General features: G+C 41.8%; 2 protein-coding genes across 2 annotated transcripts; both read left to right on the plus strand.

Moving 5' to 3' along the window:
* Positions 1-1,515: 1,515 nt before the first annotated feature.
* On the plus strand, positions 1,516-7,043 carry LOC109984191 (actin-related protein 3). The gene is made up of 12 exons (XM_020634229.3): positions 1,516-1,705; positions 2,129-2,184; positions 3,107-3,231; positions 3,328-3,438; positions 3,898-3,993; positions 4,326-4,433; positions 4,520-4,663; positions 5,009-5,182; positions 5,402-5,494; positions 5,598-5,723; positions 5,827-5,910; positions 6,067-7,043. Exons 1-12 carry the CDS (start codon positions 1,662-1,664, stop codon positions 6,160-6,162), a joined length of 1,257 nt encoding a protein of 418 aa, XP_020489885.1. The 5' UTR covers positions 1,516-1,661; the 3' UTR covers positions 6,163-7,043.
* Positions 7,044-7,647: 604 nt separating this feature from the next.
* On the plus strand, positions 7,648-14,251 carry LOC109984173 (transmembrane protein 182). Its single transcript, XM_020634207.3, has 5 exons — positions 7,648-8,130; positions 13,014-13,110; positions 13,195-13,305; positions 13,393-13,530; positions 13,950-14,251. Exons 1-5 carry the CDS (start codon positions 7,948-7,950, stop codon positions 14,216-14,218), a joined length of 798 nt encoding a protein of 265 aa, XP_020489863.2. The 5' UTR covers positions 7,648-7,947; the 3' UTR covers positions 14,219-14,251.
* Positions 14,252-25,848: the final 11,597 nt, after the last annotated feature.

Here is a 25,848-nt window from a genome sequence, read left to right on the forward strand (position 1 = left end):
AATTACATATTTTTTGGCACTGTATTTTCGATTTTGCTTGTGTTTCTTCTAAGCATATCGACACTATTATTTTTTGTGTTATTTTATTAATTGCATAGGTTCAACTGAAATATTGTATTCTTTGTCATGTGCTGTAATCTTTAAATTTTCGAGTCCTTCTCGGGATATTTAAAGAATTACATGAAGTGTTTTTAAGAAGTGAAACTCTCACAGGGGAAACAACCTTTTCTTATGTTAATCTCAGTAACTACAGTTGTTGCAGTTACTGTATCTGCACAGTTACAGTTCTGCACAGCTACAGTTCTGCACATGTTACATTTACAAATTATCCCTGCAGTCATGTTCACTTCATTTGTCTGTCTACTCGCCGTTATATTGAATAGTTTCTACTTATAATATGTCTACACTCATGCACTTTAACTTAAGTCAATACTGTCCATTTACAACTCTGTTTTTGCACATTTGCATTTAATCTTCCATATTCAATCTTCCTATTTAAGACTAGTAATGCTAAGTTAAATCCTGGTTGTATATATTCACATTCTTAGTTTTAATATTTTTAGTTCTTATTTACTTTGTATTTAATATTATATTGTATTTAGATTTGCTAACATTGTGTTTTTTTTACTCATATTGTGTGTTTGGATAACCTGCTGCTGTAACGCCACAATTTCCCAGTTTGAGATCAATAAAGTAATTCTATTCTATTCTGTTCTATTCTATTCTGTTCTATTCTATTCTATTCTGTTCTGTTCTGTTCCGTTCCGTTCCGTTCCGTTCTGTTCTATTCTATCCTATTCTGTTCTATTCTGTTCTGTTCCGTTCCGTTCCGTTCCGTTCCGTTCTGTTCTGTTCTATTCGATCCTATCCTGTTCTATTCTGTTCTATTCTGTTCTGTTCTGTTCTGTTCTGTTCTGTTCTATTCTATCCTATTCTGTTCTATTCTGTTCTGTTCTGTTCTGTTCTGTTCTGTTCCGTTCCATTCTGTTCTGTTCTGTTCTGTTCTGTTCTGTTCTATTCTGTTCTGTTCTGTTCTGTTCTGTTCTATTCTATTCTGTTCTATTCTGTTCCGTTCTATTCTGTTCTGTTCTGTTCTGTTCTATTCTGTTCTGTTCTGTTCCGTTCTATTCTGTTCTGTTCTGTTCTATTCTATTCTATTCTGTTCTATTCTATTCTGTTCTGTTCTGTTCTGTTCTGTTCTATTCTGTTCTGTTCTGTTCTGTTCTATTCTGTTCTATTCTGTTCCGTTCTATTCTGTTCTGTTCTGTTCTATTCTATTCTATTCTGTTCCGTTCTATTCTGTTCTGTTCTGTTCTATTCTATTCTATTCTGTTCCGTTCTATTCTGTTCTGTTCTGTTCTATTCTATTCTATTCTGTTCTATTCTGTTCTATTCTGTTCTATTCTGTTCCGTTCTGTTCTGTTCTGTTCTGTTCTGTTCTGTTCTGTTCTGTTCTATCTGTCCACGCGGGGGCGGTGTTGCGCCTTCGAAGCTGCTGACTCTGCACAAGAAGAAATCTCCTCAAACCCGGAAGCGTTCGTCTATCGGCCGAGACTGCTACTCGCTCCGGCAGCTACGAGTTCAATCAGTTACTTTTTGGGTATCTGCTCGTATCGGGCGCCTGATATATTCCCTTTTAGACAGATTAAAGGAGAGCGAGCATGGCTGGTCGGCTACCGGCTTGTGTTGTTGACTGTGGCACGGGGTGAGTAACGAAAACAGGAGCTAGCTTGTTAGCACTAGCAAGGCTTTCATTGACTGTCAAACTTCAAGCTAACGCCCCGTGTAGCTCCTCGTCTGAAATGTGCAGCCTTATCGAGCTAAATCGACCTTTTTGTCATAAAATAGTATCTGTAAAGTTGGGGGCTAACGCGACAATCAAGCCAAAGCGACTGCGTGGTTTGTTTTGTTAGTTTTAATTCTGAATAATGCTTCATCATTGCTTTTAGCCGATGTTAGCTGCTGGAGCTAAATCTTACTTCCTGGACAAGCCTTCAAAGAAGAAAAACATTTGACACATTCATGTGTTGTTTAACGATTAAAGTGCATGTTTAAAGTTTTAAACTGACACTTTTATGAACAAGGACGTAACTATATGCCAGTATGTTTCATCATTTCTTGTTTTTAGGTACACAAAGCTGGGTTATGCAGGAAACACTGAGCCACAGTTCATCATCCCTTCATGTAAGTAACACACAGGATTTAGCTCTGCACCGTTTATCAGACCTTGTGTGTCAGTGTGAATACGACTGCATGTTATACAATAAATATAATTTGATATAATGCAGTCATCAGAGGTTTTCATTCTGTTTATTAAGATTTGTAGACATTAAACAGACTAATACGTGATCAGTTTCCCTTCCACCTTTCACCACAATATGACTTCCAGGTCCACTTCCTTATCTCACACAGGCCACTCTGTAATAGTTGAAGCAGTTACAGTTTTATAAAAATAGACTTTTAAACTGGGTGTGAAAGAATTGACCTCTCGGCCCCCGGTTTGGTTTAGTTCATTGTTTTATTTTGACGGGGCGTGCACAACACACCTGTTGGGTCAGAGTTAGTCCTTCATCTAATTTACATCTGAGGTCTGTGGGCAGGAGCATCTGAAAAGAGTGACACACATTGTCGAAGCATGAATTCATTTTTTTTTATTTTAAAGATTTCTTTTTGGGCTTTTTGTGCCTTTTTAATGGAGAGATGGGACAGTGGATAGAGTCGGTAATCAGGGAGAGAGAGAGAGAGAGAGAGTGGGGGATGACATGCGGGAAAGAGGCCACAGGTGGGATGTGAACCCGGGCCGCCCGCTTGAGACGACAGCCTCCGTACATTCATTTTAACATAACACACATGTCTGTGATGGTTTTGTTTTGTGAATAACCTGATATGATTTCATACACTGTACATTCGCCTGTTTGATGTTAATTTTATCTATGTTTTGTAACTTTGTTGTTTTTAGCTCTGCTTTGTAAGGTGATCATGAGTGCTTTGAAAGGCGCCCTTTAAATAAAATGTGTTATTATTATAAAGAATAAACTGTCTGAGTGAAACATCTCAATATTTCACTGAAACTGACAAACATATTCTCCGGTTTTTCCACCCTCAGGTATCGCCATCAAAGAATCGGCAAAGGTGGGAGACCAGGCCCAGCGCAGGATGATGAGGGGCGTCGACGACCTGGACTTTTTCATCGGGGACGAAGCCATCGACAAACCGTCGTATTCAACAAAAGTAAGAGGAAATCCCAGACGCTGTTGGTGAGTTAGTTTGAGTTCAGCCCTCGTGGCTCACAGTGACACTCACACCGTTCACCTGTGGCTCTTCCAGTGGCCGATCCGTCACGGGATCGTGGAGGACTGGGACCTGATGGAGAGATTCATGGAGCAGATCATCTTCAAGTATCTGCGGGCAGAACCTGAAGACCATTACTTTCTTCTGGTAAGTCAGTCCTGCTATATCATTCAGGTTTGATGATAGTGAATACAGGATGATCTTGATTCCCTATTTACTGAACTCGGTTATTAGCTGCTCTGGTTTGTGTTTCGACTACCTCGGCATGTCATGCGCAAAGTAGTCCCACACATTCACTCTCTTACCGCTGCAACAGTGACAAATGTTGTAATCAAAACAGTCGAGAAAAAAGGGGAGCGTTAGTTCGATAATCCTCTGAATTGGAATCTGTGAATCCTGAAGATCTCATGATGAGTTAACAAATAAAGAAACATATTTATCGAGTTTATTACGAAGGCTAGACGGGTCAGTTTTAAACCTGTTTTGCAGGATCTCTTCAGTCTTGTCTTTGAGTTGGATTTCTTGATGTTTTCTTGAACACATTTTAGAATCCTGTCTCAAAGGTTGTTTATGTTTTTGTTTTTTTTGTTGATTCTCTCCCCACAGACGGAGCCTCCTCTCAACACACCGGAGAACAGGGAGTACACGGCTGAGATCATGTTCGAGTCCTTCAACGTCCCCGGACTCTACATCGCTGTTCAGGTACGTTTCTGAAACGCCCCCACCAAATGAAATGCTCTTCCGGGGAATAGAATTTCACTGAACTTAAACCGATCAAAACACATTTACACTCAGATTTTGGCTCACCTTTGCAATTAGCTTTGACTCTTACATTCAGGAAGTGTGTCAGAGTTTCTTTGAGGATTTGGACATTTTCCACTTGATTTCAATCCCTCACACTCGTCATCCTCTGTTTCTAAAACCCAGAACCGATTGAGTGACATTTGCTTGACTGTGATCTCAGCTTACACCTTAGATTTGTTTTTTTTTTTGCAACAAATTTGAATTAAAAAATGTTCTTTTTCCTTCCTCAGGCTGTCCTGGCGCTGGCTGCATCCTGGACGTCCCGACAAGTTGGAGAGCGGACGCTGACGGGGACTGTGATCGACAGCGGAGACGGAGTCACGCACGTCATCCCTGTGGTAAGAGTCGTTTCATTCATGAACCCCTTTTCTTTTCTTTTTTACTTTGTGCTCCTCTCCCTTAACTAGTTGGGTTTGTTTTCCAGGCTGAAGGGTACGTCATCGGCAGCTGCATCAAGCACATCCCCATCGCCGGTCGGGACATCACGTACTTCACCCAACAGCTGCTGAGGGAGCGAGAGGTGGGGATTCCTCCGGAGCAGTCCCTGGAGACGGCTAAAGCTGTCAAGGTGGGTGTGCTTCTCTGTTTAACAACAACACATCAAAAGCTGGTATAAACTCATATCTGCTCACTACTTGTTAACAATCCTTAGTAATTCATCATGTTTACCCAGAAAGACGTTTGAAAAAGTCCAAATACACTGAAACTAAACTGTGATCAGTTCAGGGAAGTGAAGTTCAGACCATTTGTGTCATGTTCTATTTTAAAATTTAAAAAAAAAGGAAGTGATGCTCTTTAAAAGATGATGCTGGTTGTTGTAGTCTCTGTCATGCATTACTCAGCGTGGCCACTAGAGGTAAAAAAACAAAAAAAAAAAAAAAAACAAAGATGTAATAGTTGTTGTTTGTTTTAGGAGCGTTTCAGCTACGTCTGTCCCGACCTCGTGAAAGAGTTCAACAAGTACGACACAGACGGCTCCAAGTGGATCAAGCAGTACACGGGCATCAACGCCATCAGCAAGAAGGAGTTCACCATCGACGTGGGCTACGAGCGCTTCCTGGGGCCGGAGATCTTCTTCCACCCTGAGGTAATATATCATATTGAATCTTAAATCTTTGATATCAAGTTAAGATGTCAGATTACATTCTGGATAAATTAATGGACAAAATGACACTTTATTTCCTTGTTTTGGTGTTAATCATGAAGATTTAGTGTGTTGTATTCTTCTCTTAACAATATAGTCCTATTCTGCTGATTCTCGAGGCACATATTGAGTGTTTTTTTTTTCCCCTTTCTTCTCCTTCAGTTTGCCAACCCCGACTTCACCCAGCCGATCTCAGAGGTGGTGGACGAGGTCATCCAGAACTGCCCCATCGATGTCAGACGTCCGCTGTACAAGGTGAATTAACGCACAGACAACTTCACAGCTGGTCCAGTGTTTCTGTTTCTGTTTGCGTGTGCATGTGTTTTTAATGAGCCTTCCTCGTTGTGCTTGCATGCAGAACGTCGTGCTCTCCGGAGGCTCCACCATGTTCAGGGACTTCGGCAGACGCCTGCAGAGAGACCTGAAGAGGACGGTGGACGCCCGGCTGAAAATGAGCGAAGAGCTGAGCGGAGGCAAACTGAAGGTGAGGAGACGGGGTAGAAGGATGTAGATAAATCTGCAAAACAAGGCACATGCAGAAAGTTTTTTACAAGAATATTGACAAGTTATTATATATTTTTTTGTAGCCTAAGCCCATCGACGTGCAGGTCATCACTCACCACATGCAGAGGTACGCTGTCTGGTTCGGAGGGTCGATGCTGGCATCTACAGTGAGTATATCAGAACTGATTTTTTAATTTCTCTATGACCCCATAATCGTCCTGAATGAAACTTTTTACAAACCACAGAATATCTCCGAAATCTTCTTTTAATGCCAGTCTTTGGACAAAACCGGAGGCGCACTAAAACTGTGATTTCTGTTCCAGCCTGAGTTCTACCAAGTGTGCCACACCAAGAAAGACTACGAGGAGATCGGCCCGAGCATCTGTCGCCACAACCCCGTCTTCGGAGTTATGTCTTAGGGGGTGCTGTCCGAGGCGTGGCGAGACCTCACATGCTGTGGAAGTCCCATGAGCCTTTGCACGGATGCTCCTGTCACACTCGTCATTCGAAAAATAAAGCGACAGCGGACCAAACAAACTGCCAAAAAAAAAAAAAAAAAGAAGAAGAAGCAGCAGCAAATGTCCTGGAGGGAAAAAAAAAAAAGAAGAGGTGACTCAGCCCAAAGGATCCTCTACATAAAATGTTTACTGCAATAGGTTCATAATAGGTGATAACTCTTTGATTTCTGCGTGCCTCGTTAATGTACTTCTAATCTCCTCACAGGGTTGTAATATGTCATTTATCATCAGGAGTCCTGTAACGCACTGCTCTGTGTATATTGGGGGGGAGGGTTCTTCTTGCCATATGTTATGTACTCTAAAAAAAATAATGGTTGTTTAAAAAAGCGGGAAGCTCTTAGCTAGATCATTTTCCACAAAGCATTTTTTTTTTTTTTTTTAGCATTAAGGTGCAAAAAAAATCAATGACAAGACATTCAGACCGTTCTTGATTTCCTTTTCTGTGTTTTGAAATGTCCCATGAAGAAATATTTATTTGAACGTAGATCGTTAAAAACACGTCAGGCATTTAAAAAAAAAAAAAAATCTGAATCTGTTCAAATAAATATTTCCCACTTTTCCTTACTTTTTTTTTTTTTTTTTTTTCAACGTGTATTAATCTTTTCAGGACCGTTCTATTAGAAAAAAAAACAAAAAGTAGTATTAATATATGAACATGCAGTTTGAATGACTGTTGTTGGACCATCACTGTTGCCTAGATCTCAGTTCTACTGGACAGCCTCGGGCTTGACCAAATCTGGATTTCAATGCCGGCATTCCAATAAATGCCACGGAGATATTTCTACAGTTGTGATGTATTTTTCTCTTCACATTGAACCATGTGTTTATGTATAAATATGGACAACACATCTCCACCCCCTCCTGTTGTACCAAAGTGAAGCCAAAATACCATCCCCCGTCCCTCTAGAGTCTGCTTGTAAAGATGGGTTGGTTGAGCCACAGTATTTGCAACTTTCCTAAACCAGATCACGCATTTAATTTACACAGCATGTGTCAAAGACTCCTCAGGTCGGTACAGCCCACAGCAGAACACATTCTTGTGTCGTTTTTGAGCAGACGCTCTCGAAATGTGGAAGTTTAGTGGCTCTTTTACTTTGACGGTTCTCCTCTACTTTGTGAATCCCTCACACACAGGAGCTGCATTTGTGAACAGAGCTGTCAAATAATGTCATTATATGTCCCTTGTGTTTAGCATCGGCTAACTCATTAAAACAAACATTTTTTGAAAAGTGAACATCAGCATGGTGAGCTTTAATGTTAAGGCCACGTTTGAGAAGACATGTATCTGGAGTCTCCCATCTGTTCAAAAGTAATCTCCAAACGTTCTGGCTTCACTTTAAGGGAACTGTCTGTGTCGTCCATCTTTTTATAAAGTCTATGTGCTGTGCTTCTACATGTTTAAATTTGGGTTTGAGGAAATACCATCAATGCCTTAATGTTATTTTAGTGTGAGTGAAAAGCCCCTGTAACTGTATCCCTTCATACATGAGGCCAGGAGTTATTTTCACGTCAGTGGTCAGTGCTGTCCACAGGCGTGTGTTTCTCACTCCCGGGTCACGTTATCTGCATCTTAAATGTCAGACCTGTCATTGCATTTGAAGTTTGCATCAGTGTAGAGAGAATATGGCTGCAGACGAGTGAAACTGTCCACGTCAGTGTGTTCAGGGAGCTTTTACAGGCTGTGTCATGACTCCGGCTGAGAGGCTGAAGGCGCTCCTCTTCTTGGCGTTGTTCTTCGGCGCGGCGGGGTTTCTGTTCACGCTGCTCTCCTGTGGGACCGAGTACTGGCTGCTGGCGGCAGAGACATGCAACACCAATAAGGGAAGCTTCGGAGGAAGTGGTCTTAAAAAGGGGAAGAGCAGCAGTGAGGTATTTATTTGAGTAGATCGCTTTAAAAGAGGAAGTAGAGTTGTAGAAATGAATCCAAGCAGAATACAATTAAAGTGATTATTATTATGGAGAGAAAACAAAAGGTAAGGCGAACAATAATTTGGCCACAGTGATGAAAGTAACACTTACATTTGGAGTCCTCAGATTTTTCTCTGTAGGTTGAGAGGAATAATTAAAGTTATAATCCAATAAATGATGAACTTTTAAAGTTGAACATGCCACTGGTGACATCAAAATGTCAAAACACAACTGTAAGGGTGTCATCCAGAATGACCAGCGGGGGGCAGTGCATGAAAAGGAACACATTTCCTCTGCTGCAGCCCTTAGTCAGGTGAAATAAATCAAAGCAGCAACACAAGTGAAACTACTGTGGGCTTGTCCAGTGTGAAGTGTAACTGATTCTTAACAGCTTCTTTTTCAGGCACACATCCACGACCCCCTAAAAACAGGTCAGCGACCCCTTTTAGACAAGGGGCAACCTCCGGTCTCGAAAAATGAAGCCTATGCGGAAGTACAAAAAACTGCAGTTCCTCGAGGTTCCGCTTGAGGCTGGCTGCAGAAGCGCCGGAAGTGCCATAAGCCCACAGCCAAAAAAGCCCGTTTTTACCACAGGAATCAACATGTTTACAGCCTCGTTCAAAAAACGAGATGTATCTGAGAAGTTGACGGCCCCTTCTCCTCACACTGTGGGGGGGGTGAATTTTTTTATAACTCATCGGATTTTATTCTATTAAGGAAAACGACTATGCCCATATTTGGTTGTGTCAGATTTGATTGACAGCTCTGCGCGCTGCATCGGTCTGTGAGGTCAGCAGGTCAGGAGGCTAACAGCTTGATCCGTCTGATTTCTCCTCTTTCTTACTTCGTTTGGAGAGTTTGTTTAACACATATCTGACAACATACATGGCTTGCTGTGCGGTTAACAGACCATCCAACAAGTTGATGCTTCAGTTTTCTTCGGTAAGTGATATAGTAGTGTTATATTTACTGCTTACTCATGTGTTTATATTTACGGACCTAGCTTGTTTAGCGTTAGCTTGTAAACCAGTCGACTAACTGTGTAGCTCATTATTTACGGTCAATGGTTTAGAAATGTTTGTTAAGATGTTGTTGTTGAAAATAATGAGTTTGTGTGATGTTAGAGGCTAAAGGTTCACCTCTGTGGTTAACCACAGACTGTAATTATGGTTATCTGACGTTATGATGAATGTTATACTCCACGTAAATGTGGACATTAAAAAACAAACTTTGTGTAGTAATTATCCGTCAGTAACAAAAACTGAACTGAACCTAATGTGCTGTGTAGGTTATAGAGGATGACATTAATGTTACATGGTTGATGTAGTGTCTTAAGATTTGTACAAACTGTTAACAAATTAAATAAAATGCACTTTGTAAGAGCATCTGTAACCATTAAGAACTATATTAATAACCATATTAATTTTCACTGAACTCATACACAGAATATAGCTGTAGAAATATAAAATATAAATAACATATGGAATGAAAATAAGATATAAAGCACATAGATATAAAGTATAAGAAATAGTTTGAAGAATACTGAAGCACAGAGAGTTGGGACCTGTTAATGATTTAAATAATTCAGGTTATATTTGTTTCATGTTAAGATGAAGTACTATCCTCAATAAACTGCTTAATTTTTCCTCACAAAATCTGAGACAATTTGATGTAGAATATCATTGTGAGTGAGAGAGCTGAAAACAGCACGATTACAATAATGTTTATCTTCTTAACTTTGAATAGATGTTGATTACCTGAATACTGTACCTTTGTTGTCTGGGTAGTACACTGTTGAATTTATAAATGTACTCTTACACACAGATGAATACAGAAAAATAGATGAGAACAAAAAAATGATTTAATGAATAACTGATTTTTTTCTCTCTTTCTTTGTCATCCTGAAGACCTCTCACTAAAAGTCCATGTTCTCCTGGATCCATGTCACATGCTCGAGCTTCTTCAGAATGACATTTCAACAGTTGAAGTTCTGCTGAGAGAAGATGTCCAGCAGATAAGACAGCAGTACATCAACGAGCTCCACAAGCTTCAGGAGGAGGAGGAGGAGGGTTTGCACCTTGGAAGACTGTATTCATGCTGTTCAAATAAAACTAGATCTCCTCCAAACAACTTGCAATCAAACTATTTTCTTCCCATTTTAAAACCCTTTGTCCAGTTTAGATGGGAGAAGTTGATATTATGTGATATTGATCTGGGAAGACTACATTTCTAAATCATTTTTAACTGTGTTTTTATTCACCAGTTATTGATCTTATTTACTCTCGATGTATCTTGATTTAAGAATGGGGCTGTGTTTAAGGTCATCATTTTGCAATGACTCTGTTCCATCCCACTTTCAGAAATGAACTACATTAGTATTTATCAAAAGAATAAGAAGTTGTGTAAAAGTAGACTTCCTTCCCTAAGCTATTGAGTTGAGCATTAATCTGAAATGTATACTCATAAGTAGACATAAAGGAGTGCATTTATATAGAAATATTTATTTAATCTGAAAAACAACATTAAAAAAGTCTGTTTTTACAGCAGAGATGAACATGTTTACAGCCTGGTACAAAACAAACAAATAGGTGTGATTAGCTCATGTCTCGATGGACACACACTGTACGGGGGGATGAATGTTTTGATGAAGGATAAGAGTTATTCACAATAAGGCGTGTAGCTGACCAGCTTGACAGGTGGGCGCGGTGTAACGGTTTGTCAAAAGGCTTAAAACCCGTCTCAGCTCTCAGCCTGTGGGTGACATCACTCAGGCCATCCGGGGGAGACCTCCCTCACAGCGAGCTGTTGAAGAGAAGCAACCGAAGTCCACCCCAGAAGAACCAACAAATGCAGATGTTGTTGAAGCTCAGGTTTCTTCCTCTGTCTCTGCAGCTCTCTGGGCACCTCGACGGACCAGTCACCAATAATCCACACTGTGTCTATAGGAGAAATACAAAGGTGTTCAATTAATGCCTCAGACAAGACGAAATGTACAGTTAACTACATGTGACAGCTCAGGCTGTTTTTTTGTTATGAGCCTCATCTGCAGGAATAATATTGAACAAGGTAGCTGCAGCTCATCATAATAGATGCCAGTCTTAAATACTATTTTTTCTAATACTTAAAGTTGTTGGTGTGAAGCTGACACTGTTCACAGACTCCATGACTTCACAGGTTCTATAGAAAACAAATGTCTTATAATAAATACTAAATAATTATTTTTCAATTGTCATGTTCACCCACATCGCTGTTGACATCAGTAAATATAAAACACAGACATTCCTCTTTTTGTCAGAACAGTAACATGAACTGTATGCTTTGTAATATTGATTTCTTCTGGATGTCTCATATTTATTTACAGTTTATGGATAAAACTTTGTTCATGTATTTCTCTGCTAACACTGACAAAGTCTAACTTCTCTAACAAATAACTCATAAACATAATTGTATATTTAAAAAAGTGTAGTTTTAAGACTTTAATTAAATATTTGGGTTGAATATAATTCGTTTTAACTGTGTTGTATAAAAGTTAAATGTTAACTTACTGTTTGTAGAGTTTTCTCAGGACGAGCAGGAATAGTTGATGATAGCAGCCTAGCTGTTAGCTATGCTGTCAAGTGGACTGCTAACGTCGAGCTGAATGGGCGGAGCTAAGTCCCGCCGGTCCCGCCTTACTGCTGTCGCTAGGTTGATCCGAAGTTAGGTTGAGACTGCAAATCCAATATGGATGCGGCCGTCGATTGGACTCATTTTCTGCCTATGTCACAGACGGGTCAGGGTTCGTCCAGTAATATTTACAGTCTATGCTTTTAGAGGGCCCGACCTACTTCAATATGATTAATATTAGGAACTAAATTGTACCAAAGGCCGGTTTATAGCTTTTCTCTTCTTCCTGCAACTTTTTGTTCTTTGTATCCGCCAAAGGGTAAAAAAGGATGTTAAACACAACCAAAGAAATGAAATGAAAGGAGTGAACTACCCTGAAGTTTAGTCAAAGTAACGAGGAGAAGTGGAGGAAATCAGTGAAGGGCAAAGAAAAATGACGAGTGTTTTAAGTTGAGAATAAATATGGATAATGCTGTAAGCAGTTATTTTGTTTTACACTACAAATCTCAAGCCAAGCTCCTCCAACCTTTGTGTAATTATTAGAGCACAAAAGAGATATTTAGTGTGGTCACACGTGCAGGTAAAATGCATACAGGTGCAGGGAGAGACATGCACTACCTGCAGAATGAAGGAAATAAGTCTGCACACTGTTTGTCCGGTCAAACTTCAGTTGAAATGTTTTTACTTCATTGTAAAATGAGGTTTTAGAAATTGTGTATTTCTAATGTTCCTCTTCTTCCTGAGGTTTATGTCTCCCTCTTGTGGTGATTAAATGTATTCTCCCTGTTTTGCGTCGTTTAGAAGGTGATCATGATTATCACTTGATTTCCACATTTTAGAAAAGACAGTTTGTCAACAAATACAGTCTTACTTCATAAATGCACAAGTCAGTCCTGTGCCAAATGTAACACAGACACTTTGATAATCAGCCAGCTGCTCGATGAAAAACGACATAAAAATAATGTACCCGGGTCGCAGATGGCCTAGTGGTTAGGTCACCCCCCTCCATGTGTGGAGGATGTGTTCCTCCAGGTGGATGGCCCGGGTTCAGGTCTGACCTGTGGCTCGTTTCCCGCTCTTTCTCTCGCCCCGGTTTCCTACTCTATCCACTCTCCTATCGAATAAAGGCAAAAACTCCAGCGACATAATATGAAACTTTAAAGTCAGAACCAAAAAGTTGTAGTTTCCTTGATTCTGGATTGAACATTTTCATTTCCTGTGTTTTGCTGACTCATCAGGCTTTAGGCGGAGTGAGGATCTTCCACGAGGGTCTGTTCTGGCGCTGCTCCTTCATGGCTGAATCCGAGGACTTTTCAACGTGGGACCTCTGGATCTGTGAGAATCTTTTACGTCTGTCAAACTGATCAGATGCATCAAAGTCTGACAAACAACGCGTCATGACTGCCTCTTTCTCTTCAGCCAATCAGCCGTCATCCAGGCTCTGCAAGGCTGCTTTCCTCTTCCCATTTCCTGTTTATGAACCATCGGGGGCGGAGCCAACGGAGCCGTTCGAACACCCCTCTGCTATTGGTTGGTCATTTTCTTATTAAAATGATGATTTAATCCTTTTCAGAGCGTTAAGATCTTTATTCTTTTTTTTTTCCTTCTATATTCCAGTTTTCAGGACGTTCTGGAGCATCTTCCTGGTTGCAGGCTCCGTGTCGGTCTTTATTGGTGGATTTGCAGTCATCTGTGCGGGACCACTGGCCAATCACAAGCTCTATAAAATGGGCGGGGCTTTACAGCTGAGCGGCGGTAAGGATCATGTCATCATGCTGAGAGTTAAAATTAAGAAATGAAACATCATATGTCAGCATTTCTCTTCAATTGATGATCGTTTTAGGGACGTTTTTGTTCATGAGTGAACGCAGGTGTTGTTTGTGTGATTCTCACCGTCTGTTTGAAGCCTCGCTTTCAGGAAATATTAGGCAGTAGTAAGACGGGAGCACTTTGACATACATTGTAACTCTCATAACTTACACATGCAGAAAGAGACGTGTTTACAGAACATGCTACAGGAGGCATTACGTTCCATATTTCATTCTTTATTTAAGAGAGACTTTAACAAAAGCACTGGGGGCAAAGCAAGAACAAAGAAACAGATTATACTGAAGGACATAACGAAGAAAAAGGTCATAATGAATGAACTAAAGGTGTGTCGTCCTGTGTGTCAGGTGTGTGTCTGCTGGCCGTGGTGGTCATGTACCTGATGTGGGTCCAGGTTTTGGACACTCTGGAGCAGTTTGTCCTCCATCAGAGACTCTCCTCCTGTCCCTCCTTCCACCTCAGCATCCAGCTCGGCCCTTCTTTCCTCCTCGCTCCTGTGGCCGTCTTCTCCTGCCTGCTGGCCGGTCTGCTCTCACTCCTCATTGGTCGGATGATTCAGGAGGTACGGAGAGAGAAAAACCAGAACGCTCCAGAAGCTCCAGAAGCTGATGTTTGACTGTTTACAAGATATAAACCCTTTAAATCATTAGCCTGTTTTAAGCTTTGTGTCTGACCTTTTCTTTTTTACACTATTTAAAGGTTTTCTGACTTCTGTTAGGTTTACCTGCTTCAAATTCATTCAAAATAAATATATACGCTGACATTAGCTATTGAAACTGCCATTTCTTTTGTGGTGAGATGTATTTAGAAAGATGTATTGGACATGTCGGGCTTCTCTTGCAAAATACAAAAAAGGAAGTTACACACGTGGGGGAAAATGGCACACAGGGTTAGACTTCAAAGATGAGGAGATTGTCCAATAAAAAGTCGGTGTTCTGGGGCAGTGATGTTAAAGGCAGGAATATTTCTGCCTTACAGCATCAGGGGAAGCTTGTTTCTTTAAGAGACAGCGGAGCGTCTAACAACACTAATCCACTATCTCCTCCTCTCTGGGTTTTTTTCTTTCTCAGGTGAAATTGATTGGCAGAGACAATCATAAAATGATGCATCACAGGATCTGATTGACTGAAGAATATAAAAAGGTAAATTGCAGGGTTCACATGTTTATTCTCTATAGTTTAGTGTTAGCTTCACTTTTCACAACTGTCTCACATTGTCCCGCTGTCTTCTTCTTCTTCTTCTTCTTTGGCCATTTAATTGCCAGTCACATAACATTCATTTAGGAGTGAGTCGGACTGGCAGGGAATCTGTTTAGAGAGCTCTTCACTCAAAATGTATATTGGGTAGGGGCGCCGGTGGCCTAGTGGTTGGCGTGTGTGGCCCGTATGCAGAGGCCAGGTGGGCGGCCTGGGTTCATGTCCTTCTCTCTCGCCCCGGTTTCTGACTCTGTCCACTGTCCTGTCTCTAAAGGGAGGCATATAAAGCCCAAAAAATAATCAATCCCAGGAATCAGCACAGCAATGTAAAGCTGTGTCATTTTTTTTTGTCGCACCTCTACTGTTCCTTTATCAGTGCAGAAATGATTTTTAATCTATGAAAGTGATCCCGCTGTAATGAATCGTCCAATAATCTCGCTCTGCTTTGATTATAATTGATGAACCAATGCAGACAAACGAGTAGAAAAGATGTCTGCCTGTCATCTGAACATCAGGTCTGAAATATTGGCTCAGCAGGGTGGAGATAATAATAAATTAGACTGTCATAATCCATTTTGTGTTTCAGTGTATGTAAAACATCAAACGGCCACTAGAGGGCAGTGTTGCTCTAAGATCAGGATTGTCCAACTACATCAGAGCAGAAATGCAAAGCTGCAGTTGCTCGTGTCAGATTATGGAGGAGAAATTTGTAAGTGATAATTATTTCAGCAAACAAAAGAAAATGATTTTTTTTTGCCGAGTTCTGAAACATTATATGAGAAGGGGGAGGGGCTTGTGGGGGCCCGGAGTCACACCTTGATAATTGGAAAAGGCAGACAGAAGTGAGACCTTGATGTGATGGTGACAAAAGGGGTGAGCAAAAAGAGAGAGAGAGAGAGAGACAGAGAGAGAGCTCATCAGCAAGTCTTCATGTCTGATGCCTCTTCATCCCCGCTCCTCTTCATCTCCGCCGTGAACCAGGCGAGTGTAATTACACCTGAGCGTGTCACATTCACTTCCCCCGGCCTTCACCGTGGTTAAACTCGTGTCACCTCCTCTCCCTCGTCACACGGCGAGCGCCACACGCAGTCCCGGGGTTTAAAAGGGCGCTCTTTATTTTCGCACGAACGCCAGGAGATCCAGTCATATCGCCTGCTTTCAATCTGGCAGAGCAGCACGGTGGCAGATTCATTACCAAACGTCCAGCCTGAGCTCACATTCTTTATATACTCTCCACACGAGCTCTATAGGCTTTACATCACATCATCACTGCAGCTCTTTGTCTGCAGGAGATAGAAATGTCCACAGCAATTACAGCAGCGGCAACAGAGACACCTGAAGAAGAAGCAACTTCAATACACCAAATCTCATTGACTTTTTAATGCGTTTAACAAAGACAAGGAGCAGAAAGTTCAAGTCAAATCTTTACCTGTACTTTAGTTTGAATTTCTGTATTTATGCATGCTTTGGATGTGCAAACTAGTGCGAAGCCTTAAGGCTGTAAGTAGCTTTTATTTTTGTTATTGATGGGTTGCATCTTATATAAATTATCAGCAGAGGAGAAAATGTCCAACAAAGTTTTTAAAAGTCCAAGAAGCCGACTTCAAATGTCTCCTTTTGAACTTCACCACCCCTGCAAATAATAAGTCAATGTATGTGTTTTATATCATTAAATGATTCCACAATGTAGAGGACTTCTACGTGTATTTAGCAGCCTGTAACAGCTGTACAGCACCTTTTCTTCCCTCTTGCTCCCCCTGTTCGCTCTCATGTTGGTACGCTCCGCTCTACCTCCACATTACCCACAGGCCAACCCAGGGGGCGCAATTATTCAGGCCTTTGCTCAGCCAAGTAGAAGAAATTAGCCTCTTCTCCTGAACCAAGACCTTCTAACCTGCACCAGGACCCGGGGCTGCCTCTCTGACTAGAATGACCCCCCGTGACTTCCCTCCGCAGACCTTGTTTTCCATACATATGAGCCCGTGCTGGCCCGAGCCACGCTTGGCTGCCATATGGGCTCTCTTTCCCCCGGCTGGCAGAGAGGGGCTGGGGAGCTGCGGGCTATGAAATACACAGAAAAAAAAAAAAAAAAAAAGCACACCCACACCCTGTTATTATCCCTGCGTATCCCCTCCTGGAAGGATGCTGGTGTCCTCGGGCCAACGATGCGCTTTACAAAAATTCAACAAACAGTCCAGGAGAGAACGCCCGTTCGTCATATTTATCAAGCTTTAAAAGCTCTGATATAAAAGATTTGTAAGGAAATGTAAAAAAAAAAAAGAATGCCTGGTGAAACTGCATGTTTGGCAGCTCTCAGTTAGAGGCTCGGATTCTTTTATTGTTGATTAGTGAGCAGATTGAATATACGGAGAAAAAGCAGCAAGAATAAACAATTCTCCAACATCTGTCCATGAATGACAGAATGACGTCGTGTGTGCAGCAGGTTGGTTTGCTGTCTTAAAAAGCAACATCAATGTCGTGATTTTTAACTTCATATATACATAGATATCCTTACTCTGTGCGATTAAAGGTAGAGTCTGTTCTCAGGGTGTAAAAAAACAAAGAATCTACCTCTGTCTTGCTCTTCTTCTGTTATTCCTCGTATTCATTTTCTCGGTTTAAGTAATTCTGAGTTGCAGGTGGCTCGCTCTCTGTGTCTGTGCTCAGATCCTCCTCCCTCTCCTCCCTCTCCTCCTGTCGGTCTCTGGGTGGATTCTCCCTCCCGCCTTTTTCATCTTCTCGGAGCAGCCAGTGGCGGGTAATGAGGTGTGTGGCCTGGCACTGTGCTCCCTGACTCCTGGAGTACAGTAGGAGTTAGAGAATCCTTCAAGGCTTTGCAGGTAGTGAGGTGAACGGCTGTGATCGAGGGGGGGGGGGGGTTACCTTCATACAGTAATAGTGTCCATAACAAATGAAAGGTGAATTTACAATCACACTTTGACAGTTGATGATTTCGGTTGAATGTAAAGACTTTTGTCCAGGAACCTTCAGAAACCTTCACGGTCAAACCAATCGTTGTTCAGGCTGCGGCTCACTCTCACAGTTTCCCTCCAATATGGCCGTGCAAATACACCAGCCCCACTACTGATTTAATTCCGTCAGACGTCTGCGTTTTTATTTTAAAAGCTTGCCAACTGAAGCTTTTTTTTTTTTTTTTTTATGTATGCAAGGTATTAGAAGTAGCTATTGTGTGGATGCCTCTGAGTGGCTCTTTTAGCCGAGCTCAGACTCGCCATGTCTGACAAACGGGATTCAATTTGAGCGTTTAATTCTTTGTCTTACTTAAAACAGCGAGGTGAATATCCCTCTTACAGCCTGTCTTCACTCCTCCTCTTCCTCCTCCGAGCCCGTCTGCTCTCTCCATTCTCTCTATCTCCGCTTTATGACAGGCCTCTTACCTTGTGACTACAGATACCTGAGAGCTGAAGGCCTTATCATAGCGGGGGCCAAATGAGACACGGGAGGAAAAAAACGATGGCTTTTCTTTATCTTTGCCCCCTCTCCTCCTCGGGGCCACTTTTCCATCAGGTCACTGTGTGTACATTCAGAGAGGGTAAACTGATTCTATTGAACCAGTCCTCCACCTTCTCTCACCTGGTCCTCGTGGCTCCAAATGGGCTTTCTGCTGTTTTTCTATTTTCTCGTCTTCTTCTTTACCCCCCCCCCCCCCCCATCCTACCCCCTCTCCCCCCCCCCCCCCCTGAAAGAAAATGATCAACACCGTGTACTGGAGGAGAGAGAGAGAGCGGAAGACGGCGAGAAAGATTAAATCCAAGTTTCTTTCATCCATGAGCGCTTTCATCTCTCTCTTTTTTTTTTTTTCAAACAGAGGGAATTATCAGCACCACAACCGACACAGGCTTTTGACGAGGGCGATGGCGGCGAATGGGGAGGAGGAGGTTGGTGGGAAAAGGGAGGAGGCAGGAGATGAGGGAGTTTGGTGGTTGCACATCGAAGAGGGAATCCACTTCCTACATTAGCTTAGCTGTCTAGCGTCTTGGTTTATCTACAGAGGGCCAGGGGTGCTTCTTTTTTGTCTCGCTTCGCTGTGTTCATACTTTTTCTGATATTGAATACTTCTCTAAGTGTAGCAGTTATTCTTGAAAAGACAATCAGGGAACTCGTAGCACGCCTCAATATCTCAATGCGACTTAAAGTTGGAGTGTAACAGAGTCAAAACAAGCGAGTGAGAGCTAGGCTAACAGACCTCAACAGCCGCTAAAGGAACAGTGCTAATCCACCTTTCCAAAAATGAAACCAAAACTAAAAAGATGATTCCCCCCACCCCTTCTTGAATCCTTCAGAGACACTTGGCATGACGTCTAATCTCCACTGTTCTGACTGTTTTTTCATTAAATTTGTGTCAGGACTCATTTCGGAGGGGGAATGAATACAGATGTCAGGATGCCATCGAATCCCATCGCGGGGCCTTTTAATGAGATAACAGGCTTTAGTCAAAGAATTAGCGCTATTGAAATTAAAAAAAAAAAACTGAATGAGATTAGTTCAATGGGATGTGGATGCAGAGTGGAACGAGACTTTGACTGCGGAGAGGAAGAGCGAAAGGGGAGACCCGAGTCATATCAGACCTGCCCTGCCAAATCACAAATCTATTTCCGACACTGGTATTAATTATCAAACTAAAGCTGCTGTTGCATATTGATTCATCAGGGTGTGCGCTTGTATTATCTCCTATTAAGCAGAGGGGGAAAAAAAGAGAGATTATATGAAGCCTTCGGGGGCGTTTTATGGATCCTGTGAGACTGTTAAACCATGTCACGGACTCCAGCGCAACAAGACACGCTCCCTGTGTGTTTGTGTGTTTGCCCTGCTTCTCATGTGGGCTTGAATGCTCTCTTAAGCTTTAAATTTGATTATTTTAGTGAACATTTTTCAATTAGCCCGATGATTATGGCCTCGAATATATTTCTGGGCACAGAAATGCGTCTGAATGCAAACACATCTGTGTATATTTGGGTGGCAGACGGGGGATATTTAAAGCTAAATGAAGGAGCTACTTAAATGGGTGTTGGTTGCAACAAATGGCCACAAGATGCTTTTTTTTTAAACTCCAGTCCAGACCCTCTACATGTGGTCAGCAATATGAGCTGTATCGCAGCAAGTTGGGCACAAAGACAGGAAGAAAGAAGGGTTGGGTTGCAAGTCTGGCTAAGAAGTATTTTTTTTTGTCTGTTAAGTTCCAACAAAACCGCTAGGACAAAGTGTAAAATGTGAGAATATTCAAACACAGAAACAAACCCAATGATGACACAGAACTGTGTGCTAGCTCATTGTTCAAAATGTAGGGATATGAAATGTTACTTCAACACCCAATACCCGCACAGGACAACTCTGATTGTATTGCTAGATCTTGATGTTGAGCGCCCTGTTTTACGGTTAATCTTCATAATCAAAGATAGATAAAACAAGCCAACCATTGGCTCCTTCTGTCTTTAAGCTTTTTTACTTAAAACCATTCAAAACGTCTGTTAATTCATCCCACGTGTAAGTGTACCAACTCTACATGTGATAGCTTTAAGCTAGCAATGGTCTTCTCTGGTGTAACGTGCTTGTATGTGGGTTTCTGTGGGACGTCCATCTCTGACTGACCTCAGAATCCATTGAGAAGTCAACTTCTTTTTGATATTGTCTTTGCCTTTGCTTTTCCCTCTTGTCTTGGTGCATTTTTAAAAAGGCAGGTTCATATTGCCTCTGGATAAGTTCAAATTGTATACTCAGGTTGATACGTTTTCACTTCAGTTCATTCTGCTTTTGGCAATTTTTCACCCCCGTGCAATCGTCCAGCTCCTAATATTTGCCTCACATTAAGTCTGAGCAGAGGGTAGCAGAGGACCACTTGTAAGCCATTGCTGTTGTGGCTAAACACAAATCTGCATTTAGAACTTAAAGGGCCTCGAGGCTGTATTGTTTCCAAAGACTTCAGCAAAGACATTTCCAAACCTGACATCAGAATCTTTGACTGTGCATATCTCAATGAAAGGATGCTGTAGTAACCCAGCGGGAGAGCTCGGGAGTCCACGTCCTTTGAGTCAGGCTGACTGCTCTGTGCGTAGCCAACACTCAAAGTGTGACTCTGTGTGATAACACTACCACAATTGTCATTTATTCCTCACCAAAAGACAACTGATGAGCACAATGGGTGTGAACCCCCCCCCCCCCTCCCTCCCGGATGAACAGCTCATTCTGCTGCTGACCAGTTGAATGATGAATCCAGTGACAATGACCAACGCATTCCCCAAAGGAACAAGGGATTCGTTCACACCTTGAATTGAATATGGGATGTTGGAAATAGAGCTCGGTGTACAGTACGCTCGGCATGCAAAAGCCCTGCTTGAGATTACCAGCAGGGGAGGTATATCACATCGTCACTGTGGCCGGTGTGGGTGGTAGCCAAAGTGTTGAGACACGCGCACACTTCACAAATAATGAGACCTCCAACGGTGTGACACCCATTTCACACATGGATGGCATCTGTGATTGGGAAACATATGTTTGTATTGATGTATAATTATGAGCATTGAGCTTCTCCACTTCCTCTAAGTTGAAATGACTCTGTGGTGTGTGTGATTGAATGTGTGTGTGTGTGTGTGTGAGAAAGACAAAGAGAGCAAGGGAGGGAAAGTGTGATGGAGAAAGAGCATCAACACCCTGCTGACTGCACTCAATCACTTTCTTAATTATACAGCGAGAACACGAGTCGCTGTCTGTCCGGAACCAAAGTCACGAATTCATCGCGAGATATCATCTTCCTCTTCTATATCACCTCCTCACTTCCCCGCCGTCTACTGCTCAGGTGTTACGCAGGTAGCAGAGCTGGAAATACAGTGATTATACAAGAGGCGTGAAGACTTGACGTTCGCCCCCTGATGTTGTGATTGGGTGTGATGAATCTGCGGATGTCGGTGTCCTTCGTTCCCCAGGACTACAAGGTGCAAGAGAAACAAAAAAAAAAAAAAAGGAGGAATAATGGGGGAAAGATTTGCAAATTTAAGGGAGAAGTGGGATGAAAATGGGAAGAGAGACAGAGAGATTGGATTGGGGGAAGGGTGGTTAGAAAGTGGAGGATGTGTGGGTGATGGGTGGGGGTGGGGGGGGTGGTTGAGGAGGACGAAATGAGACCAAATTTTCTTTGGCAATCTCCGTGTTCCTGCTGCAGGTGCTGGGGCCATTTCACTAAAGCAGGGCCAGACGCGAATGTCATTAGTTCCTGAGCCCCAGGTGAATTTGCCACAGTTCCACATGATTAACCCAGATAATTGTGTGTTGATAGCGAGCATGGTCGATGGAATACAATTTTCGGGCCCAGATTCCTAAACAAACAGCTCAGCAGCCGCGGTGAGCCAGGGAGAGACGGGATAACGGCGGCGTTGACGACAGCAACACTTGTGATGCCTGATGCGTTCACCTACAGAGGTTTACAAAGAGAGGGAGCGACAGAAAGAAAAAAAGGGGCAAAGAGAAAGGAAGCTTCTTAAAGGGGTAGGAGATAATAATAAAAAAAAAAGCCAGGTCAGCCATGGGTGACACTGGGGAAGTAGGACGGAAACAGCGCTATTTCATTCACAGTCTGATTCAATCCTGTCATTTTAAACATCAAAATACCACATACGGAAAAAAAAAGAAAAGAAAAAGGCACAGTGTAGTTGCTGGAAACATGGGTGTATTTTGGTCTATTAGGCAGGGCGGTTGGCAGGATATTTGACTGATTTAGGTGCAAACCCTCTTTTACTGTACCAAAAAAACATTTTTAGTTGAATTTTACCGCAGTTTATCTACTTCATATGTTCACTGCTGAATATAGTTGCATAGAAATGATAAACTAAATGATAGCTTAATGCATTGAACACAATGCCATGCATGTATTTCTGATGTTAAAAATCATTTCATTCTGGTAAAAATCGTTACTTCAAAAACTCATACCTGGTTGGCCACTTGGGGGCAGCAGAAACAAGCTTGAAATCGACATATAATCAACCTCAAAATGATTAACTGTATCTCAGAATACTTGACAAACAATTGCTTGTTTACACATTAGCATTTATCTGGAGTTAGCTAGCTTTGCTTTTGGCCTCCATTTTTGTCTCTTGTAATAGCAACACACTCATGGATTTACACTTTGCTATCTTGAGCTACAAGTTACTGATGAAAGTATTATTTAAGCTGCTTTTAATATATCCATTTCATCTACTAATACTTAAACTGTTGCTCAAAATAAAAAGTATTTGGTTTAGTCGTAAATGCACGAAAGGCTCCTTAAACCAACAATGTTTAAGTGTCCTCTATAGCAGCTACAGCACTGATTTCAGGCCAAGTTAAACATTACCATAGTTTTCGATTGGAAGTTTCAATATGTTCTTCTTTGCTATCTGCACTTACTCTTGCAATTTGCCTTCAAAGCTGAACTTGCTGAGTGAGCATGAAAAACATGAAACCTTCCATATATATTCTCTGGCTTATACGATTTACAGTCCAATGTGCGGCATTCATCATCAGGGTGTGAGAATTATCTGAAGGTGAGAGACAGCGCTGAGTAAACACTCAGAGGATACAAATACGTATATGTGAGAGGAGAAGAAAAGATGCAGGCTTGATGGTGTGAACAGCATTGCCGTGTCTCCTTGATTAACCAGTACTGCGTCAGTTCTACGAGAGGTCTGACTTTTAAGTGTACTCATACAGCCATTAATTGAAAGTTGTGTTTGTGGCTGAGGTTAAATGGATGGTGCTTGCACTTCCTGAGCAGTGATGTAATTTCCCATAGTGCCTTGGGGTTGATGGGACACTCAGTCGAATTGTCATGGATGATAAGTGTCCTTGTCGCTCTATTTCCTTTATAACACTGTTGACCTCTGTGCACTAACACTAACTCTTGACCTTCTGTCACCTTCTGTGATTATTTTTTACAATCTGAAAATAGTTAAAGCCCCTGTGAGGAGTTTTTAGTTGGTTATAAAACAGAAGGATACAAAAGCAAACACGATCATCAGCATAAAGTTTGATTATTTCTAAACATTTATTTCCAATGCCTGAAAACCAAAGTCTAAATGCATTTTACCAAATGTTCGCTTTGGAATAAATAGCAGCAGAAGTTTAGCAGGCATTTTAAAGAAAGTCAGACTTCTGTGGCTGATATATCCTTAAGTGAAATACTCCACTTTATGCTTTCCTTGCCTCTGAAGGCTTATCATGTGAGAAGCAGAAACAGAAAATGTTTCTGTGAATAAAACCCCCTTCTCAATTTCATTGGTGCTAAATACCTGTATCCAGTGGTATTGTAGGGCATAAAATGAGGCTTGAATCAGGTAAGAAAAGGGAAAACTCAACCTGTTAGGCACTGACAACACCTGTTTTACGAGAGGTATGCACCTTAATCTTGTTTTTTCTGCACACGTATGCATCCTTGACTCGCAGGAATCTGGTTCTGTAGTCTGCCAAGTGAATTCGTAAAACATCATCAAAGAAGAGGATGAGGAGAAAGAAACACCAGGGTTTGTGTTTCCCACCAGCCAGGAGATAAAACAAGTCAGGGAGCCGGGTAGAAAGACTGGCAGTGAGGAGAGGGGAGAAAGAAGGAGAAAGAAGCAGAGACAGCCAATCTCCCTGGTGCATTCTGGGAGTTGAACCTGGCAGGAGAAATTAGCGGCGTGCGCTAAGTGAAAGGGATAATCCCTCTCTGACGGAGAAGAGGGGAGGGGAGTGCAGAGCAGTGCAGCAGTGATCCCTCCTGTGTTCCTGTGATTTTAGGTTCCAGGTTTATTTATTAAGAGGATAAGCTCTTCCTGTGTATGCAAACCTCAGAGGAGAGAGGAGTCGCCGTCACTCTGATACTAACACGAGGGTTGAGTTGAGGGTCTGCTTGTAACTTGGCATGATGCTGGCTGCAGGCCCAGACTAGGCATTCACTTGTTCAGTAGAGCACAAATGGTGTAAGGTGGATTCGAGATCCCCTATGAAATGAACATAATGGAAACACAGATTACAAAACAGACCTGAATATAAGGTATAATCTTGGGCACTCTGTCATTGCCATTTTAATGGCCAGCTTTTGCGTGATTATAATCTTGTTCATGACATCAAATGGGAAAAAAAGCAGCGTATTGTATTCCTAAGTATTTCTACACAACCGGCCCCTTAAAATGGCCAAAAATGTCATATTTGGACAGACATTAAAGATACGATTCTCTAAACCTTCCCTTACATGTACGTCCCACTCAATTTAGGGATTTTTAGATGATATCAAAGGCTAACAACATGAAATCAACCCTCCTACACACACCTCTCTAAAGGCGTTTTGCTTTGCTGTACAGTACATAGGATATGGCAAGCCAGTGTATAAATTATATGACAAGACAGAAGCACTAATGAAAAATGAATGCATAGCTTGGCAAACCCAATTTATTGAAACTGAAAGAGCGTATCAATTGCATAAATATGTTTACCCGCATTGTTTTTCATTCGGTTAAGAGAGTAATGGCATCAGAAGCAATGTAGTCTCAGGATGTGTTAGGATACCCGTGTCTATCTGTCCATGTCTGCCCTTTACCGGCACAGAGAGACAGATCAGTAGTTGTAGAAAGTTTGTGAACACTATTATCTACCCAAATGGAAACATTATTCAGTGGAAATAGTGTTGAAATAACAAATGATTCTATAAACACTTTCTTCCCCCCTCAAACTTCAGATGGGTATTCATGCTCTGACGACCTCTCGCTTCTTTCCCCCCCCTCCCTGTTGATGAAGCGACATTTAGTTTATATGCAAGCCAGCTCCACTCATGTGAAATGGCGAGGTGGTGTAAAAACATTGTTTTAATGAAATGTGAAAAAAAAATGCTTCATCACAGAGTGAAGCCAAACCTTTTTAATGTTTTGGTCGGAAGTTTAAAGAGAAATATAACAACTAAGGCAACACTGGTGTGCAGTTCCATATTACCATTCGGATGTGTGATATCCGTCAGTTTGAGTCATGCTAATGACATGGCTGGTCCCAACTGGGTTATTTAAAGAGCTATAAGATGGTTTTTTAGGAA

The sequence above is a fragment of the Labrus bergylta genome, chromosome 24 (genome assembly GCF_963930695.1).
Source record: "Labrus bergylta chromosome 24, fLabBer1.1, whole genome shotgun sequence".
NCBI lineage: Eukaryota > Metazoa > Chordata > Actinopteri > Labriformes > Labridae > Labrus > Labrus bergylta.